The sequence below is a fragment of the Lethenteron reissneri genome, chromosome 65 (assembly GCF_015708825.2).
Source record: "Lethenteron reissneri isolate LAM-NWPU_2019-01 chromosome 65, ASM1570882v1, whole genome shotgun sequence".
Lineage (NCBI taxonomy): Eukaryota > Metazoa > Chordata > Hyperoartia > Petromyzontiformes > Petromyzontidae > Lethenteron > Lethenteron reissneri.
Window position 1 is genome coordinate 9,715,380 of NC_083843.1, and position 21,908 is coordinate 9,737,287.

General features: G+C 45.0%; 1 protein-coding gene across 1 annotated transcript in view; it reads left to right on the forward strand.

The window, feature by feature from the left end:
• Nucleotides 1-20,704: 20,704 nt before the first annotated feature.
• Nucleotides 20,705-21,908, forward strand: part of LOC133359558 (E3 ubiquitin/ISG15 ligase TRIM25-like) — a 30,922-nt gene continuing 29,718 nt past the window's right edge. Inside the window, exon 1 of the mRNA XM_061578002.1 lies at nt 20,705-21,324. Within this exon, the coding sequence (XP_061433986.1) occupies nt 20,752-21,324 (573 nt within the window). The 5' untranslated portion in view covers nt 20,705-20,751. The remainder of the gene's footprint in view (nt 21,325-21,908) is intronic.

The following is a 21,908-nucleotide window of genomic DNA, read 5'->3' on the forward strand; positions in this document are numbered from 1 at the left end:
TCCTACCTCAGCCCTTCGTGGCCTCTGTGGCTATCTCGCCATCTCCAACCTCAATCCTCCACTCTCTCTTCCACCCCGCTGGCTGGCGCCGTCATGAGCCCCTCAGCCACCAGGCTGAGGCACGGCGACCACCCAACGTGTTCACCACCCTTCACTCCCCCGACTGACCCAGATGGCTTCCTGTCTCCCCGCTATAACTTCTCCCCCACGTGACCCTGACTCCTCCCTCCGGATCGTCATATCCGCTCCGCCCATTTACGCCCGCATTACACTACCCTCCCCCGTAGAGAAAATTCCAGCCGTCCTCGGCTGAAACAGAACAAAATAATGCGGGCGAAGGCATCACAATCAGGAGTCCCCCAGACACAACGGAGATTATAAGAACAACAACACAAGTAACAAAAGGGGAGGTTTCAGGAACTGGAACAGAACACCGGCCTGTCCTCCGCGCAACAACAACAAGAATAAGAATGGCACAATGCACAACAACGGCAACTGACACGCAAGAACGGCCGACGCGCACAACCCAGAATGTGATGTTTTAGTGCGTGTCCATGTTGCAGTTCCATCCGCTCGGCCCAAGTCCAACGTCAAAGAGCAAGTGGTAGAGCAGGAATGACGAACGGGCGTTCAATCGCTCCTTCAAGTCCTCATCCAGTTAGCACACCAGGTAACACCCAGTGTGGCAGGCACTGAAGATCTGTGACGAGAAGGAGAATCCAATCCCCTGAGGCACAGCACAACAACGCACATCCACATGTCGTACACGACAGCCACCCGGCCCCAGGGTAGTGGAGATGATGTAAATCCGGCCCGCTTAAGAAAACCCCCATAAATACCCAAAATAGACGCAATGGATGCCCCAGTATTTACATTTTAACAACAATGTTATTTACACATAACAACAACAACAACAAAATTTCCTGCTCTTGCCCACCAGCAGTCCTCCCTTGAGGACCAACACAGACATCGCACGTACACAGCATGTACCCACGGTCACTCTCAGCAAAGCCCCCAGTCGCACACCCTCGCGTGGAGAGAGCCACGCTCCCCAGCGGTAACGTTTAACTCGCCCTAACCCCCACCGTGGTCGTCAACCCACAGCAACATCCACTGACCATACTCTCAGCTAGTGCAATTTCGGGGATGAGCAGCAACTCGGCCATGCTCCTCCCTTACTATCCCATCAGAGATGGACACACACCAGCCTCGTATAGTCCGATGCTTTATAGCCCAGGGAAGGTTCATCCCCCGGCAATGCCAGACCCCATGGACTCCCCCCACGGGGCAATGTTCTCTTATAGAGACAATAACACCCTAACCCAGATCCCGTGAGCCCCCGGCACACCAGGTTCAGTCTGCCACCGCACAACTGAACCATGACTCCCCGAGCCATATGAGCACATGGCTCATTAGTTTAAGACATACCACGGAGGTTTCGCCTCCGGGCTGTCAGGTCAGCTATCAGCCATAGGCCGATGTGACCACAACTCGTGCATCACCCAATCAACAATGGCAGGCATAACAGATGGAATATTTGCCCCACCGAGGTTTTTCCCGCGCGCTCAAAATGGCGTCCCCCTTCGCCCAGCGCGTTCGCGCAATATCTCGCGTGCGCGCAAAATGGCGGCCCAACGTGCGAACACGTGGCCAGTTTTCTCCATTCGTGCACCCCAGCTTCCCTTAGCTGGGGGTCACAAAATGCATCCCCCGTGTTATTGTAACAACCCCAACAACAATAGACGCACAGCCCCAGCTTGCTGCGCGCAGCAGTCATATCGGGGAATTTTTAACCAATATTTTACCAACCACATTGGTTACACAACCCAACTCGCCAAGCAACTTCGTGGCTGCATGCAATCAACCAAATACGCGACGCCACTTGGCGCCCATTTACGATCCCATTAGCATTAACATCTAAGCCACCCACAACAGCGTCATCGCGCACCCTCATTTTCAAAAAGCTCAATTACCCCTATAATATACACGCAATCTCGTGTGCTCAACACCCATACAACCAAATTTTTGGGTCCCCCTCTATAATATACACGCAATCTCGTGTGCACAACACCCATACAACCAAATTTTTGGGTCCCCCTCTATAATACACACGCAATCTCGTGTGCACAACACCCATACAACCAAATTTTTGGGTCCCCCACGAATTAGTTACCAATTCTCAACAGGTACGCACAATATAATAACAATCCCAATTCCAATAGTCAACCAATGCATTGCACCCCCTAACCGTACAGAACGGTGTAACAGCACATACAGTCAGCATATCGCGATCACACGCGTACATTTAAGCACAATAGCAAGCAGATCTGCAGGCAACCAACACACCATTAATCCTGTCGTAACTTTGCAGCAACAACACAACATTCTCTCTCTTGCAACAACCACATCGCACATAGCACCTCGCAGCACAATACACCAAAAAAATATATATTTTTTTTCAATTAAGCCCGTCGCGCACGGTAACCCACGAGATGGTACAGCACAGGATACCCGACGCTCCCAAGTTAATAATTAACTTCACCATCAAGATAACAACTCCACGCCGCAGCGCACACACACAATTTGACACTCAGCAAATACAGCAGACTCTCCGTCCATTCTCAACACACGCACACACTTTAATTAACACCAAGCAACAAGCAGATAGCGCATTAATCGTTATTACACACACATACACACAATCCGAACCGCGCTCCGCACAATCGAGTCATGAGAGAAAACCAAAATCGCCCCCCGGCCCTCGAAAGATGGGTGAGGTGTGTGTTAAGGCCGGGTGCGTATCGTTATGACTCGCCCGGGGCTGCAGCAAGAAGAGGACGGCAGGGTGGCAACTTGAGACGCCTCGCAGAACTCGTTCGGCGACTTGACGGCTCCGTTGTCACGCACCCGAGCCAGGACGGGAAGCTCCCGCCCCAGCAGCTACAGCATCGTCGTCCTCTCCTCGCAGCTCGTCCTCGCGCAGCAGCTCACTGCAGGCTGCTCTCCCCGAGGCACCTCCAGATGGCAGCGCAAAGCTGCGTCACCGCCGTGATGTTGAAATGGCGGCGTCTCCCCGCCGCGGTGAAGACAAGATGGCGGCTTCCCGCCGTTTCTCCCCTGCCACGCCCAAGATGGCGTCTTCGTGCCACGTGGCAGATGGCGCTGGCAGCGCAGGAAAGGCGGAGGCCTGCGGATCACCACCGGGCCTCCCCGACGTCGTCCTCGGCGTGGTGAACTCACACAGTTGCGCCAGCACGATTTTCAAGGTCGCCATCTGCGCCGCCATCTGTCTCCATCGTAAGTTGGCGTCCTCCGGCACAGACAGGTCCACCGACGCGGCGACACCTTGCTCACCCGGACCCGTACCCGTTCCAGCACGGATCTCCTCTTCCATCGCAGGCAGGTCCACCGTCTGAGGAAGGTCGTCGTCGTCGGATGATGTAGCAGATGATGGCGCAGGAATATTCTTTTATTTTCTTTCTTCTTTCTCTCAGTTGTTTTGAGATGCCGTTTCACTTCTGACACCAGTGTAATAAAAGGACTCAGACGCTTCTCTCTGACTCCGTGTCCTTTATTTGGGGTTCGCGTTCTCCTTCCCTCACGGCACTCCTCCTGAGACTCTCTGCCTGGCAGCTCCACATCTGCCTTCGCTCCCGTAGCCTTCCGCGCTCCTGCAGCTCCGCTGCAGGCTCTTGGTGCAGCCCTCTGGCTGCTCTCACAGCAGCTCCATCGCTGCTCCCTGTTCCTCCGTGCGTGGCGATCTCGCCACCTCCCAACGTCAGCCCTTCGTGGCCTCTGTGGCTATCTCGCCATCTCCTACCTCAGCCCTTCGTGGCCTCTGTGGCTATCTCGCCATCTCCTACCTCAGCCCTTCGTGGCCTCTGTGGCTATCTCGCCATCTCCAACCTTAATCCTCCACTCTCTCTTCCACCCCGCTGGCTGGCGCCGTCATGAGCCCCTCAGCCACCAGGCTGAGGCACGGCGACCACCCAACGTGTTCACCACCCTTCACTCCCCCGACTGACCCAGATGGCTTCATGTCTCCCCGCTATAACTTCTCCCCCACGTGACCCTGACTCCTCCCTCTCGGATCGTCATATCCGCTCCGCCCATTTACGCCCGCATTACACTAGTATCTTGAGTTCTCACCTGGTTAAACAAATCGACTTTAACACGTAGGCTTTCGCGACCAATATTATCAATAATAAAGGTTTCTTGGGTTAAATCGCATAAATATAAATATACTTGATTGTGTAATGGGTTACCTGTGAATTGGAATCACGTTCTAGATTTGAAGCTTTCGTGACTGCAAGGATTCATATTCTTAGGTTTTTTCGGTAAAGTCACCTATGTGACTTTACCGAAAAAACCTAAGAATATGGAATCACGTTGTATTGTGGGTCAAGGGTCAAAATATTCTGGGTGAATAAAAACTACAATTTTAAAATTATTTTCAAGATTGTCATCCAGGCTTGAATGTTTCTCTCTCAGAGCTGAGCCTGACTGCCTTGTGTTATATTACGCGAGATTAAACCCGGTACGATTTGTAAATCTACAGCATACGCCTTCACAGGTAAGTGCTGTCTGTACCATTGGGCCAAATTCTATGGCGTGTGTCGTGGTATTTCTAGCTGCACTCTCAATCAGTTTGCTTGTTCCTCGTCACCGTGAGCAATAATGATTATTGATCCTGACTGATGGATGATGATGAAGAGCATGATGATGATAATAATAACAATGACTGTGCTTGGTAATGATGATCACCACCCAATGCTCTCCTACCTGATACCTGTCACTCCTTAGGGGCCGTCCATAAATGACGTGACGATTTTGGACGATTTTTTACCCCCGTCACACAGCGTCACAAATGTCTGACCCCCCCCCCCCCCCCCATGGTGCATGACGTTATTTATGGACGGCCCCTTAACCCACGACCCACCCAGCCATCTACAGAGACCCTCCCTCCCACGTGCCCACACTCACACCTGCTCGGCCATACACCTGCCCATCCTGCCACCCGTTCCTCCTACCCTCCCACCTGCCCACCCACTCGCCCACCTTCTCGCCTGCCCACCCTCTCACCCGTCCACCTCATGCATATTCAAGCGCCCATTCCCGGCTGATCTCCCTCCCACCTGATCGCCCGCAAACACGCTCACACACCCACACGAAGACAAAGATCCCCCGTATAGCCTGAACAGACTGTTGGGCAAGTCCTGTAAGCGAGCACCTATGACGGCTGGCACGGTAAACGAGTGGGTGGGTGGCCAGCACCAACCCCGGCCGCCTTTGACTCCCGAGTGTCGATATTTATACTCCGCACCAGGTACTCATTTGAGGCCGAGTCGACCTAGGGGATGCCCATGACAGGTTCAGACAATGGTCACTGGTGTTGGTGGCCGTGAGTGGGAAAAGAATTTGGGTCGGCAGGTTCGTACCACAGCGCACTCACCACAACACTAATCTCCACCCACCCACACACACCTGCTCAACCACCCAATACGATCACCCTCCTACCCTCCCACCTGATCCCCCCACTCATTTACACATGAAGTTAGAAGATAATTTGTCAAAAAAATTACAATATTAAGTTGATTCTTTTTAAAGATAATTTGAAACTGTCATGCTAAAATAATGGCAATGATAGAGACGACATACTTTTTTTTTTTAAACCTTTAAAAATATTTTTTTACACGGTACGGTTTGGTGCAGAATCCCACAAAGCCTCACCATAGCCGACGAAATCAGTCCAAGGGACAAACCATCACCGTTCGCCTGGCCTCTCTGGGTTTTGTAAAAATCGCGACCCATAAACCCCAACACCGCGACGTGAATGCAACGCTCCTCTCTACGCAGGTGAGAGTCGATTCGTGTCTTGGTTCGTCGCCGCCGTGTGCGCTCCAGGGACAGCGTCTCTCAGCCACAGCGAGCGGCTATCGGTGAGAAGCCACGAGTCGTGGCGAGCGCAGCTCCCACTGAGAGAGTAGCGAGTGGACCTGGCTCCCGTCTGGAACTGGTCAAAGCCGACCGTGTAACGTGTCTCACGTTGCGTCTCGACAGCTGCGTGCGATACGAAGCTCGTGTCTGTGATCTTGACCACCTGAGCACATTTCCACGGAGTGTCTCGTGAGGTTTGTAACCTCGTGCTAAGTAATGTTGGCTTCCTTGTTCATCTCCGATGTTGTGAGCCCCCAGGATGTTGATGGTTAAAATATTTTAATTGGAACGTCCCTCGATTGAACTTATCATTCGCATGGGTGTCCTAGGTATCAAGTGACACATGCCTTTAAACTTCTATAAAACGATTTACTACGTGTGAATTTGCACGTATATTTGTGTGCATTTCGGTTTCTTCGTGTGTCTATGAAAGTGTAACTTACACCACTGAGTAGCTATGCCAGTGTGTTTATATTTACTACCCAGACCCAAGCGATGAGGTTGTCTATAACATGACACATCACACTATCTACTGTGTAAAGCTCAGATATAGTTCACGTGTGTGTAATGCTGTTACATACCCTCACCATGTGCTATAGCTGAGTTACATACAGTGCATAGTGTGCTGTATAGTGTGATGTGTGATGTTGTTACATACCCTCACCATGTACTATAGCTGAGTTACATACAGTACATAGTGTGCTGTATAGTGTGATGTGTAATGTTGTTACATACCCAAACCTGTCAACCCATACGGGTTTACCCGTATTCCTGTACAGGAAAATTGAGTAAAAACATGCTAGGTTATTTAATTTTCGTGTGCCTTTCTCCTAATTTTCAAGCTTGCGTGCCCGTGCCACGTCGTCATCTTACTTGCAGCAGCAGTAGGTTGCCGTACACTCATTGATATGCTAATTTTCTCTGCCCCCTTCCTCTCTCCGTCCCCGCTCCCCTCTCTATATTTAAGGGACCGTCACAGAAACGACCCCTCTCTTTGTGCCGATATGTGTCCTCTCTCTGTGTGCCGTTGTGATGTCTGTCTGCTTGTATGTCTGTCTATAGTTTTCTAGTTAGATTTTTGTTGCTATTTCTTTTATGCCTGATAATGATTGCTTGTGTTGCAATCGAAACGTCGTAATATGCTATTATTTTAATTTATTATTTTATCTTTAGACGTGACTTAACCGAAAGAACCAAAGAATAATTCCTGCAGTCACGAAAGCTCCAAAATTAAGAATGTTTTTATCTATTTGTTTGTGTTTCTCCCTTGTGATGGGACTTTTATGGATGGACGCTGAGATTTATAAGGGACACGGGGTGACCGATCACGTCTGGATTGGTCCGTAATAAAGTAGAGCACTGATAAGGGGTTGACGGCTCTGCATACCCACACCACGTGCTAGATCTGAGCTGTAAACAGTCAACGGCGAGGTTATTCTTCTTGGTTCTTTCGGTAAAGTCACGTAGAATGGAAATAATAAATAATACAAATAAAACATAAAATAATTCTCACGACGTTTCGGCCACAACGCAAGCAGCCGTCCTCAGGTGGAGAACAGGTCTGTCGAGGAGACAGACCTGACCAAGAAGATGAATCCCTGCAGTCACGAAAGCTTTAAGGCGAGGTTATTGTGAGAAAATTATGAGAAGTAAACTCCTTGCTTCTTTCGGTAAAGTCACGTAGATATTATCACCGAAACAACCAAAGAGTATGGAGGCCTGCTGTCACGAAAGCTTTGAATCAAGAATGATGTCGTCAAATAAAAGTCACATCGGTGATAAAATCGCGCTTCGTGAATTGAAAGAGACATTGATGAGGCGTCAATCATTAATGTTGTACAACAACAACAGCAGCAGCAGCTGCTGTGCGTCAACGAGCTGCACCACCCGCACGCCGTTCGCCGCAACGCGCTACAGACGCAGTCCATGGCGACACGGAGCCAAGGCGAATTCGTCGCTGCACTCCGACAACAAAGAAAGCGGTGGATAAAGCAAAGCACTTTCTGGCAATCACCCGAATGTCAACAAGACGCAGGGAACTACTAACTTTTATATTTATATATACTGTAGATGTCCATAATGCAGGTTGTCTGGGTTAGATGGTTAACCGCCATTAAAACTGTATAATGGATATTGGTCGCGAAAGCTTTACGTGTTAAACTACTGTTAGGTGTTCTAGATTTGAAGCTTTCGTGACTGCAAGGATTCATATTCTTAGGTTTTTTCGGTAAAGTCACGTAGGTAAAAAATTAAAATTAATAAAAGTAAAATAAAAAATAAAATTAAAATCACGACGTTTCGGAGGCAAGACGGAAGCTTGTGTTGCCTCCGAAACGTCGTGATTTTTTTAAATTTTTATTTTTTACCTACGTGACTTTACCGAAAAAAACCTAAGAATACTGTTAGGTGTGTTATGGTGATGTGTTAACTTTCCTTGTACTTGCACCAGAGGTGTGGACTCGAGTCATGTGACTTGGACTCGAGTCAGACTCGAGTCATGAATTTGATGACTTCAGACTCGACTTGGACTTGCATAACAATGACTTTGTCCCACCTCTGAGGTGTGGACTCGAGTCATGTGACTTGGACTCGAGTCAGACTCGAGTCATGAATTTGATGACTTCAGACTCGACTTGGACTTGCATAACAATGACTTTGTCCCACCTCTGACTTGCACTACTATCATGTTTGTGTACTGTTTGTTGTTGTAACGTTCTTACCCCGTGCTCCTACTGGACATCAGTTATAAAGAGCTTTACAGGTCATCGGATTCCTCCTGCAGTTTAAATATTCCGATTCTGATGTACGTCAGTCCAATTATGCCTAATTAACATCTGTGATAATAACAAATCGCGTTACCAGTATCTGCTTTGATCCACATTGCTCACCGTAGTTGCTGGGCTGTTCAGAATGTACCATTCACTCAGCGGGGGGGGGGGGGGTAGCAACAATATCGCATTAACTTTTACTTTAAAACATAAAAAACAAGACACGAATTATAAAATCACTTCAATTGTTATTGTACAATGATTAACAAATTACAACCTGGATCGACGGAATAGGGTAAAGTTTTATTCATAACATTATGAAATAATGGAATAGAATCACCCCTGTGGTTGGTAATGGTTTCTCTCTCCGTGGGTGATAGCGGAAAAATATTTTATTCAATTGTAATTACATTTTAAAGTTTGTTTAAAACATGTTATTGTATTTCAACTTTTAAATATAGGAACACTTTTTTTCGTGTAAACATCCCCGATTGTAAATGTTATTTTGGCCAATCAACAGTCGGAAAAAATGTAGCGTTAGCGTGACACACGCACACACGAACTACGCACTTGTATGATAATAGATGGATGAGTTATCAATGCGTCTGTGTTTGTATCTAAATGATAGAGTGTAACTCACACCGCTGAGTAGCTAAGCGAGTGCATGTTCACACATTCGCGTATTATCACTGTGGGGCATATTGCACGGAAACATGACAATTGCAGTTGACCGGCGATATAAAATAAAAACTTTAATTAAAAAAATCATGATCAGCTACAACCTTGTAGGCACAAAAGGTCGTATCGACACTTTACGTGGATTCATAATAAAAACGGAGGGGGGGGAGGCAATGAGTGTACCACGGTGGCTAGGAGATGTTAACTACCTCACCTCGTATGCAGGAGGTCGTGGGTTCGACCCCGATCCTGACGCCTGCTGCTGCTGCATATTTGGAGTTGTCGGTGTTTCTCCTCCCGTGGTCGCGTGGATTTTTCTCCGCGTCCCTCAGTTTTTCCTCCACATATAAAAACACGCGTTCAGAGTGTTTGGCTGCTAGACGTTTCCACGTGATTAGCCACTTCGTTGAGTTGCCATTTGTGGCCAGGTCGCTTCTGAAACAGAGCTACTTAGCTCGAGTTGGACCTAAACTGGTAAAATAAAAATTGTTCAGTTTAATAAGTACGTGAAACGTGACGAATGTAAGCGTTACTATAATGCGTTCACCAGGCGAGATTGTCCGTGGTAACGCACACAGCATTACTCCGGCCAGCCGGTCACACCGCTCGGGCTATGGAAGCGACCTTGGTGGTAAAACACAAGTGTTGTATCGGTCCACTATCACCAAACAATTTTTTCACAGATGCATGGAAAGAGTGATGGATGCCATTCAGGACAACGGAACAGGATATATAAATATATGTGCAAGTAGAACATAAATAATGCGAGATTCGCGGATGACGTAAATGGGATGGAAGAAAGCTGCGTAGTTGTACTGCAGGGAATTGTTCATACCCCGAATGAGTCAGGAAATGATTCAGGACGGAAGATTGACGTGGAAAAGACAGAGACGATGATGTTAGGAAGGGAGGGCATTGAGCAAGAAGTTGTAATAGAAAGAAGCAAGATTGTGAATGTAAATGAATGTATATGCTTGGGCAGTCTACTGACATGGGACAACGACTGCACGAAAGACACAATAAGAGCGAGGATCACAAAGGCAAAAAGAGGAACGGCAGGATGCAATGATATATGAAAAAGCAAGCAAATCAGCTACGAGACCAAACTGAACATCTTAAGAACATGCGTGTTCAGTACAGCTTTGTATTCCTGCGAGACTTAAAAAAAATACTAAGAGAGATAAGATATTGGCACTCGAAATGTATTGCTACAGAAAGGATACTGCCTCTAAGCTGGACCCAAAAAGGGACAATCGTAGAAATAATCTCTGAATCTACTATATTTATATTACCAAGTAAGGCCCACTGAGCTATATAGCTCTTTATCAGACGCAACCTGGCCACACATGATATCTCAACAAAGTTGCTTATCATGTGGAAATGTATAGCAGCCAAATACTCTAAACGTGTGTTTCTAAATGTGGAGGAAAAAACCGGAGGACCCGGAGAAAAATCCATGCGACTACGGGGAGAACGTGCAAACTCCAAATATACAGGTGGCAAGGTCGGGTTCGAACCCATGAACTCATGCATACGAAGCGAGGCAGATAAGATCTCTCCACCTGATGCAGGCCGACTATATTGGGGTTTTTTTACAGAACGTGTGTATGTTGTCAATGTATTTAATGTAGTATAGTGGTGTTGCGTATCGTAGTTTAGTGTAGTGTATAGTAGTGTACAGTCGTGTATCGTGTGTGATCTATAGTGTGTATCGTGTGTGGTGTGTAGTGTAGTGTATATTAGTGCTGTATAGTTGGATGTATGTTGAACTTCTTTCGCAACATACGTAGCCAACCGTGCTCATCGGAGTTTCGTAACACGGTTATTATAAATGTGTTGTGTTAGTTGTACCTGCACACCACCGCCTACGATGCATCGCTAAATGCTGTTCTCATCTCGACCAGGAGGCAACAATTACCAACCCACCCCAGCTGCATTGTCGATGTTCGACGCACGGCGGTCAAACCACGACTCTACAATGCTCAGAGCTGGACTTTGGACCAAATTAATCGAACAATCAAACTCTGTATGCGTTCATGCCTGGAATTGATAATGAGGCTTAAACCATCAACTCGTTTCACCGGAGAACTGCGTTTAATCACAGGCGACTGCTTGGAATTGAAAGCCCGCATCTCAGGATGTGATTTTTACGATTGTGATCATGTTCTTGCAAAGTCCATTGTTGGCACTTGTTAAAGCCAACGGCGCGAATCTACAGGTACATCTAGACAGGTTTGTGTGATGCGGGGCTTGTTTTTACATTCCTTAAACATCTGAGAACATTCAATGGGGTGCCTCGTGAGGTTTGTAACCCCGTGTAAAATAATTTAAAATCATTGGTTCTTGTCTGTTGATTTAAAAAAATACTGTATTCACCACTCACCATCCACACACTACTCACCATCCACACAAACTATTCAACACACACACACTACTCACCATCCACACACACTACTCACCACTCAACATCCACACACTACTCACCAGCCGCCATCCACAAGGGAGAACATCTCCCCCAACAATATACCCGTTTCACAGATTTCAGAAGGAGAGAATGAGACCAAGAAAGAACTGCAAAGCGTAAACACAGATCCTCGCAGAAGGAAGAGGCAATGACACAAACGTGCAAAAGGCAGCGCCAACAGACTCGCTCTCACCTTAAATGGACTCGCTCCTACCTACATTCATGACCTCCTTCAGCCACGAATATTCCATAAAGATCGTCAAGATCCTCAGCTTGTGCATTGCTCACCGTCCCACGGTCTCCAGGCTACACACGTGGAGGTGCGTTGGCAATTATGGCACCTACACTCTGCAACTCGTTGCCCTTCGAGGTCAAGGGGACTTCCGAGACACTGCTCATCTTCACATCTCGACTAAAGCAGTCTCTGTTTAAAACGGCTTTCTCCCTTTAACGATGTTCAAATGTCCTTCTCACTTCTTTCATTGGGTGATGTTCACTCATTTCCATCTTGCCATGCATAGCACCATAAGAGCGATTGTTTATGGGCTGTTTGTAAATGGGAATTATTTAATTATTATCAAATTAGGGCCATTAAATCACAATTAAATTATTATTAAATAATTATTAAAATATCCTTTGTAAATTATAAAAAAGCATTAGTACAGTATTATTTATTTATTATTCAAGACTTTTTTATTACCGCTATTAAATTTGGAGCATTAAGTTATAATTTAAATCAGTATTACAATATTGTTATTTAATCATTATTATTTATCATTAAGTAATACTTATAAAATTGTTATTATTAAATGATAATCATTCAATAATTCTAAAATTATTACGATTAAATTATCATTACTTGACGGTTATGCCACTTGGTTCAGGGCACGGGGTCTGCAACCTGCAGCTACGGAGTGGCGTGCTGCTCTCTGAGGGACGGCTGCTTCGTGAGACGTTTCTATTTATCAAGGACCACCACCAGCACCGACTCTCCTACTCACACCACGTTGCATTGCGGCTCTTGAAATAATTAGTTGTTTGGTTTTTATTTTACTTACGGGTTTGTAAAAAACAAAGAAAAATGTCTCTCCTTGTTATTTTGCTTTCTGAACCCCCTGGTTTAAGGGAATCGTTTTTTTTTTAACCTTGAATATGAACTTACAGCTGTGTGGTTTGCTGGGCAAAACGCACAGCCTCACCCTAGCCGGAATGTTTTGTTTACGTAACAAACCTTTCTCATTGATTGTGTCGGGTGGTGGCGGGTTTAACGACACTTTTAAATTAATGCGATTAACCCAAAAACACGTTTTATGGATAATATTGGTCGCGAAATCCTACTTAGAATTTGAAATCATGAATAAGAATTTACACAGTGCGGTTGACAGTGGAAAAACACAGCCTCACCAAATCTGGTGTACAGTCTGTAGGGCAAACCATCACCTTTTTCGTGGTTACCGTGGGGTTTTGGTAAAAATATATCAATTGCGAATCTTTAACCTTAAACCATCAACTCCTTTCATCGGAGAACCACGTTTAATCACAGGCGACAGCTTGGAATCGAAAGCACGCATCTCAGGATGTGTTATTTTTACGATTGTGATCATGTTCTTACAAAGTCCATTGTTGGCACTGGTTAAAGCCAATGGCGCGAATCTACAGGTACATCTAGACAGGTTTGTGTGATGCGGGGCTTGTTTCTACATTTAAATTCCTTAAACGTGTGAGTTCGTTCCATGGGGTGCCTAGTAAGGTTTGTAACACCGTGTAAAGTAAATTTGCATCCTTGTTTCCTTTCTGTGAGCCTTGATAAAAAATGTTAACCACTCACCATCTACACACTACTCAACATCCACACACAGTACTCACCACTCACTATCCACACACACTACTCACCATCCCCACACATTACTCACCACTCACAATCCACACACTACTCACCATTTCATATGCACACACACTACTCACCACTCACCATCCACACACACTACTCACCACTCAACATCCACACACTACTCACCATCCCCAAACATTACTCACCACTCACAATCCACACACTACTCACCATCTCATATGAACACACACTACTCACCACTCACCATCCACACACACCACTCACCATCCACACACACTACTCGCCAGCCGCCATCCACAAGGGAGAACAACTCCACCAGGAATAAATCCGTTTCGCAGATATTCAAAAGGAGAGAATGAGACCAAGAAAGAACTACAAAGCGTAAACACAGATCCTCGCAGAAGGAAGAGGCAATGACACAAACGTGCAAAAGGCAGCGCCAACCGACTCGCTCTCACCTTAAATGGACTCGCTCCTACCTACATTCATGACCTCCTTCAGCCACGAATATTCCATAAAGATCGTCAAGATCCTCAGCTTGTGCATTGCTCACCGTCCCACGGTCTCCAGGCTACACACGTGGAGGTGCGTTGGCAATTGCGGCACCTACACTGGAACTCGTTGCCTTTCGAGGTCAAGGGGATTTCCGAGACACTGCTCATCTTCACATCTCCACTTAAGCCGTTTCTGTGTAAAATGGCTTTCTCCCTTTAGTGATGTTCAAATGTCCTTCTCACTTCTTTCATTGGGTGATGTTCACTCATTTCCATCTTGCCATGCATAGCACCATAAGAGCGATTGTTTATGGGCTCTTTGTAAATGGGAATTATTTAATTGTTATCAAATTAGGACCATTAAATCACAATTCAATTATTAAATAATTAATAAATTCTCCTTTGTCGATTTTAAAAAAAGCATTACTACAGTATTATTTATTTATTATTCAGGACCTTTTTTTATTACCACTATTAAATTTGGAGCATTAAGTTATAATTTAAATCAGTATTACAACATTGTTATTTAATCATATTTATCATTAAATAATAATTATTAAATTGTTATCATTAAATGATAATCATTCAATAATTCTAAAATTATTACGATTAAATTATCATTACTTGACGGTCATGCCACTTGATTCAGGGCACGGGGTCTGCAACCTGCCGCTACGGAGCGGCGTGCGGCTCTCTGAGGGACGGCTGCTTCGTGAGACGTTTTTATTTATCAAGGACCACCACCACCAGCACCATCTCTCGTACTCACACCACGTTTTTTTTTTATCAAGGACCACCACCACCACCACCGTCTCTCGTACTCACACCACGTTTTTATTTATCAAGGACCACCACCACCACCACCGTCTCTCGTACGCACACCACGTTTTTACTTATCAAGGACCACCACCAGCACCGACTCTCCTACTCACACCACGTTGCATTGCGGCTCTTGAAATAATTAGTTGTTTGGTTTTTATTTTACTTACGGGTTTGTAAAAGACAAAGAAAAAATGTCTCTCCTTGTTATTTTGCTTTCTGAAGCCCCTGGTTTAAGGGAATCGTTTTTTAAACCTTGAATACGAACTTACAGCTAGCTGTGTGGTTTGCTGGGCAAAACGCACAGCCTCACCCTCGCCGGAATGTTTTGTTTACGTGACAAACCTTACTCATTGGTTGTGTCGGGTGGTGGCGGGTTTAACGACACTTTTATATTTACGCGATTAACCCAAAAACATGTTTAATGGATAATATTGGTCGCGAAATCCTACTTAGAATTTGAAATCTTGAATAAGAATTTACACAGTGCGTTTGACAGTGTAAAAACACAGCCTCACCCAATCTGGTGTACAGTCTGTAGGACAAACCATCACCTTTTTCGTGGTTACCGTGGGGTTTTGGTAAAAATATATCAATTGCGACTCTTTAACCTTAAACCATCAACTCCTTTCATCGGTCTTAATTTGGAGCTTTCGTGACTGCAGGAATTACTCTTTGGTTCTTTCGGTAAAGTCACGTAAAATATAAAATAATAAATTAAATACTAGCATACGACGTTTCGATTGCAACACAAGCAATCATCATCAGGTATAAATAAAATAGAAACACAAATCATCGGGTATAAATGAAATAGAAACACAAATAATCGGATAACCACGTTTAATCACAGGCGACAGCTTGGAATCGAAAGCCTGCATCTCAGGATGTGTTATTTTTACGATTGTGATCATGTTCTTGCAAAGTCCATTGTTGGCACTGGTTAAAGCCAACGGCGCGAATCTACAGGTACATCTAGACAGGTTTGTGTGATGCTGGGCTTGTTTTTACATTCCTTAAACATCTGAGCACATTCCATGGGGTGCCTCGTGAGGTTTGTAACCCCGTGTAAATTAATGAACAATTCTTGTTTCTTGTCTGTGAACCTTGATACAAAATATTCACCACTTATCATCTATACACTACTCACCACCCGATACCCACACACTACTCACCACTCAGCATCCACACACACTACTCACCAGCCGCCATCCACAAGGGAGAACATCTCACCCCGGGAATAAACCCGTTTCACAGATTTCTGAAGGAGGGAATGAGACCAAGAAATAACTGCAAAGCGTAAACACAGATCCTCGCAGAAAGTAGAGGCAATGACACGAACGTGCAAAAGGCAGCGCCAACCGACTCGCCCTTGCCTTAAATGGACTCGCTCCTACCTACATTCATGACCTTCAGCCACGAATATTCCATCAAGATCCTCAGCTTGTGCATTGCTCACCGTCCCACGGTCTCCAGGCTACACGGTGTCTTGGCAATCGCGGCACCTACACTCTGGAACTCGTTGCCCTTCGAGGTCAAGGGGACTTCCGAGACACTGCTCATCTTCACATCTCCACTAAAGCCGTCTCTGTTTTAAATGGCTTTCTCCCTTTAGTGATGTTCAAATGTTCTTCTCACTTCTTTCTTTGGGTGATGTTCACTATTTTCTACATTACCATGCATAGCACCCCGAGAGCGATTGTTTAAGGGCGCTTTGTAATGTTAATTATTTTAATATTACCATTACTGAATGATTATGTAATCAGTATAAATGTGTTATTTATTTTTGCATTATTAGCGTCAAAGTATTATGCCACAAACAGTAATTTATTATTTTATTATTATTTAGGTGTCAGTATTAAACCCTTATTTAATTATAATTAAGTTAGTAATACATAAAAAAAAATCACTCAATAATTATTTTATTGTTATCAATTTCCAATTACATAATAATGAAAAACTATTACTTGACGGTCACGCCAGTTGGTTCAGGGCACGGGGTCGGCAACCTGCAGCTCCAAAGCAGCGTGCGGCTCTTTGAGGGACGGCTGCTTCGTGAGACGTTCTTATTTATCAAGGACCACCACCACCTTCTCTCGTACTCACACCACGTTGCATTGCGGCTCTTGAAATAATGAGTTGTTTGGTTTCTATTTTACTTACCGAATTGTAAAAAATAAGAAAAAATGTCTCTCGTTGTTTTGGTTTCTTAACCCCCTGGTTTAGGGGAATCTTTTTTTGTTTAACCTTGAATACGAACTGACAGATGTGTGGTTTGCTGGGCAAAACGCACAGCCTCACCCTAGCGGGAATGTTTTTATTATTGTTACACGCTTTTATTTAACTCTGTTGTTGTCGTATCCTCAAATCATGTAACTCAATTTAACCCACTTCCCAATGTGGTATCGACTGCAAACTTGGTATACTTACGTCATACTGATGACAATACTATATTTTATCATTAAAATATGAAACAAGTATTTTTAAAAAATCTTTTTTACATGTTATGTTTCGGCTTGGGTCTAATTGTCCACGCTCAACTGACGTTGGCTGTAAATCACCACGGTCCCTTACGTTGTGGCAAGCTTCGTGGCCACTTCCTGGAGTCGTCGAGTTCTGCCATTACGAGTACGGTACAATTTCGATTTAAAGCTTTCGTGACTGCAGGGATTCATCTTCTTGGTTCTTTCGGTAAAGTCACGTAGAAGGGAAGTAATAAAATAATAAAAATGAAACATAATAAAAAAATTAAAATGAAACATAATAAAAAAATAAAATTAAAACATAATTAAATAATAAAACATAATAAAATAATAAAAATAAAACATAATAAAATAATAAAAATAAAACATAACATTTCGATTTAAAGCTTTCGTGACTGCAGGGATTCATCTTCTTGGTTCTTTCGGTAAAGTCACGTAGAAGGGAAGTAATAAAATAATAAAAATAAAACATAATAAAATACAGTTCTCACGACGTTTCGGCCACAACGCAAGCAGCCGAGGCGACAGTGTCTGACGCTGTCGCCTCGGCTGCTTGCGTTGTGGCCGAAACGTCGTGAGAATTATTTTATTATGTTTTATTTGTATTATTTTATTACTTCCCTTCTACGTGGTGACTTTACCGAAAGAACCAAGAAGAGTATGGTACATTTCATTAAAGCGTGTTTAAAAAATATATTTTTTAAATATTACTTATTTTGTTTACGTGACAAACCTTACTCATTGATTGTGTCGGGTGGTGGCGAGTTTTACGACACTTTTATATTTAAGCGATCTAACCCAAAAACACGTTTTATAGATAATATTTGTCACGATAGCCTACTTATAATTTTAAATCTTTAATAAGAATTTACACGGTGAGGTTTACAGTGGAAAACACAGCCTCACCCAAGCGGGTGTAACCAGTCTATAGGACAAACCATCACCGTTTTCATGGTTACCGTGGGGTTTTTGTAAAAATATATCAATTGCGACTCTTTAACCTTGACACTGTGTGTGTGAATGTGAGGCCACGTCTACACAGGTCAGTACGGGCTGCCGCGTGCAACATTCCAGGGCGCGTCTCGTGGTGTTTATAATTTAGCTGCAGGTGAAGTCAGTTCGTTTCCTTGTTCGTTGTCGCCGCTCTGTGATTTTTTTTACATCTCGCTGCGGTGGCTACAAGATGTTAACTACCTCGCCCGGTATACAAGAGGTCGTGGGGTCGATCCCAACCACGATGTTTGTACGTGTACTTGGAGTTTGCATTCTCTCTCCCTGTGGTCGCGTGCATTTTTCTCCGGATCTTCCGATTATTTCCTTCACACTTAGAAAAGTGCGTTTAGAGTGTTTGGCTGTTAGAAATGTCCACGTAATAAGCCACGTCTGTGAGCTATCAATTGTGGCCAGGTCGCTTCTGAAAAGAGCTATATACCTCAGTGGGCCTTGCCTGGTAAAATAAAAGTAGGTTTTATATTGTTTAGGTTATGAAGAATTAATTCCTCGATTATTTTTTAGGCATAATAGTAAAATGGACGGTGAAAGTCGTACAGATAATGAACTTAAATGAACCACGATGTTTGTTTTAGCCAGAGGATGTTCGCTGTGGTAATGCGTGAGGCCACTCACCTTGGGACCCAACCACTAAACCGCACGCCCTCCCAGCCACTCTTCCTCCAGCCCTCTCTCACCACCTGCTCGCCCACCCTCACGCCATCTTCCTGCCTATTTGTCTCCCCTCTCACCAAATAACCCCCCCCACTTACTCACTCAACCACCACCACCCACTCACTCGCACCTTCGATTTGCACGAATGGCTACGTACGCTGCAAAATAAGTATAACATACATACTCACACACTCACCCACACACCCACTCACCCAACCACTCACCCACAAACTAAACCACACACCTTCGATTAGCACGGTTGACTACGTACGGTGTCAAAGAAGTTCAGCATACATATAACCATCATCCACTCAGAATTAAACTGGCGTAAGAATAAAAAACCTAAAAAATTATTGACAGATGAACAGAGGATGCATGAAGCCAGTAATAATATTAGTTTGTAAAGGTTTAACACGATTACAGACTGTGAAGCTTTAACAAACAGGTCTTGCAAGAAAAAAATGGATAAAGACACAGTTGGGAAAAAAACAAGTTCACCTTCACATCAGAATGTCTGTATAAGGTGCGGTTCCACTGTGGCAATGCACACAGCCTGACCCTATGTTCGACGCACGACGGTCAAACCACGACTCTACAATGCTCACAGCTGGACTTTGGACAAATTAATCGCAGAACCAAACTCTGTATGCGTTTGTGTTCATGCCTGGCATTAATAATGGGGCTTAAACCATCAACTCGTTTCACCGCAGAACCGCGTTTAATCACAGGCGACTGCTTGGAATCGAAAGCCCGCATCTCAGGATGTGTTATTTTCACGATTGTGATCATGTTCTTACAAAGTCCGTTGTTGGCACTGGTTAAAGCCAACGGCGCGAATCTACAGGTACATCTAGACAGGTTTGTGTGATGCGGGGCTTTTTTTTACATTCCTTAAACATCTGAGCACATTCCATGGGGGTGGCTCGTAAGGTTTGTCACCCTGTGTAACGTAATTAAAAATCCTTGTTTCTTGTCTGTGAGCCTTGATACAAAAAATATTGACCACTCATCATCTACACACTACTCACCATCCACACACACTACTCACCACTCACCATCCACACACACTACTAACCAGCTGCCATCCACACGGGAGAACATCTCCCCCAGGAATAAACCCGTTTCACAGATTTCAAAAGGAGAGAATGAGACCTGTGGGACAAACCATTATCGCTGTGTCCCTGGCTGCTGCTGGGTTTTGTTTGTACAAAAATTACATCACTTGAGACCAGTCAAAGCTATGTTGAACTTCTTCCACACCGTACGGAGCCAACTGTGCTAATCGGAAGTGCAGGGGAAGGACAACAAACTAAACACAAAAAGCAGTTTTAGCTAACACAATGCGTGACTGTAACGCCACGTCTACACAGGTGAGCGTGGCCACCGCGTGGAATATTCCAGGGCGTTTCTGAAGGTATTCATAACTAAACCACAGGTGAAGTCAGTTCATTTCCTTGCTCGTCTCCGCTGTGTGAGCTGCTCACACAGCGTCTCCTGAAAAGTACACACCTCGTCAATGGTAATCAACATCTCACGATATAAAAAAATATATATTTTTGAAATAGATTCTCTGAGCCACAGTGAGAAACGGGTCATGGCGAGCGCAGCTCCCGCTGAGAACGTGGACCGTGAGTTGACCTGCTCCATCTGCCTGGACACGTTTGACTGCCCCTCCACGCTGACCTGCGGTCACTCGTTCTGCCTCCAGTGCCTGGAGGATGCCTGGAAGGAGACAGACTCCTACTGCTGCCCGCAGTGCCGCAAGACCTTCCCTCGACGACCCCAGCTGACCAGGAACGTGACGATCGCCAACCTCATAGAGCAGCTGCGAGTGACTGAGACCATAGCTGCTGCTGCTGCTGATGGTTTTGTTTTCTGTGAAAACTGCCCAAAAGGCAAGACGCTTGCAGTGAAGACCTGCCTCAGGTGTGATACGTCCTTCTGCAGGGAACACCTCGTGCCTCACCTGGAAAATAGGAAGTTTAAAGGTCACGTCCTGGTTTCACCAGATGTGAACCCTGAAGAACGCAAGTGCAAGAGGCACAAAGAGGAGCTCAAGTTCTACTGCAAGCAAGACGTGAGCCTCGTGTGCACAGTCTGCGCCTTCACTGGAGAACATCGAGGGCATGATGTTGACACGCTGGAGGACGAGCATCAGACACGGAAGGTGAGGACTGCATGCCGACAGCGATAATCAGTGAGGTGCAGAACAAACATGCATTGAGGTTATTTGGCAGCTATACATTTCCACATGATAAACCACTTTGATGAGTTATCATTTGTGGCCAGGTCGCTTCTAAAAAAAAAATAATACCTGGTTGGGCTTTGCCTGGTAGGATGGGGATGGCTTGATTGTATGTGTATGTTGTTGGGTGATTTGTTTAACTTCCTTGTACTTTGCACTTCTATCATGTTTTTGTATAGTTTGTTGTTGTAACGTTCTTACCCATCCCTACTGGACATTTGTGAAAAAGAGCTTTACAGCTCATCGAATTCCTCCAGTGTAAATACACATACAGATTATGATACCTCTACATAAGCTGATAAAAACAAACTGTCCCCTGGGTATAATAGAAACATATCATACAACAAACATCACCGTGGGTTGATTCTCTGTCCACAGGTCCTTTGCCTATTATACTTTTTCAGTCAGTCCAGGATGACTTCCTCACCACGCTTCTGGTGGGCAATTCAGAACTGTCACCGTGGAGGGCTCCAGATGGAGTGGAGTCTCCTCTGATGATTTCATCT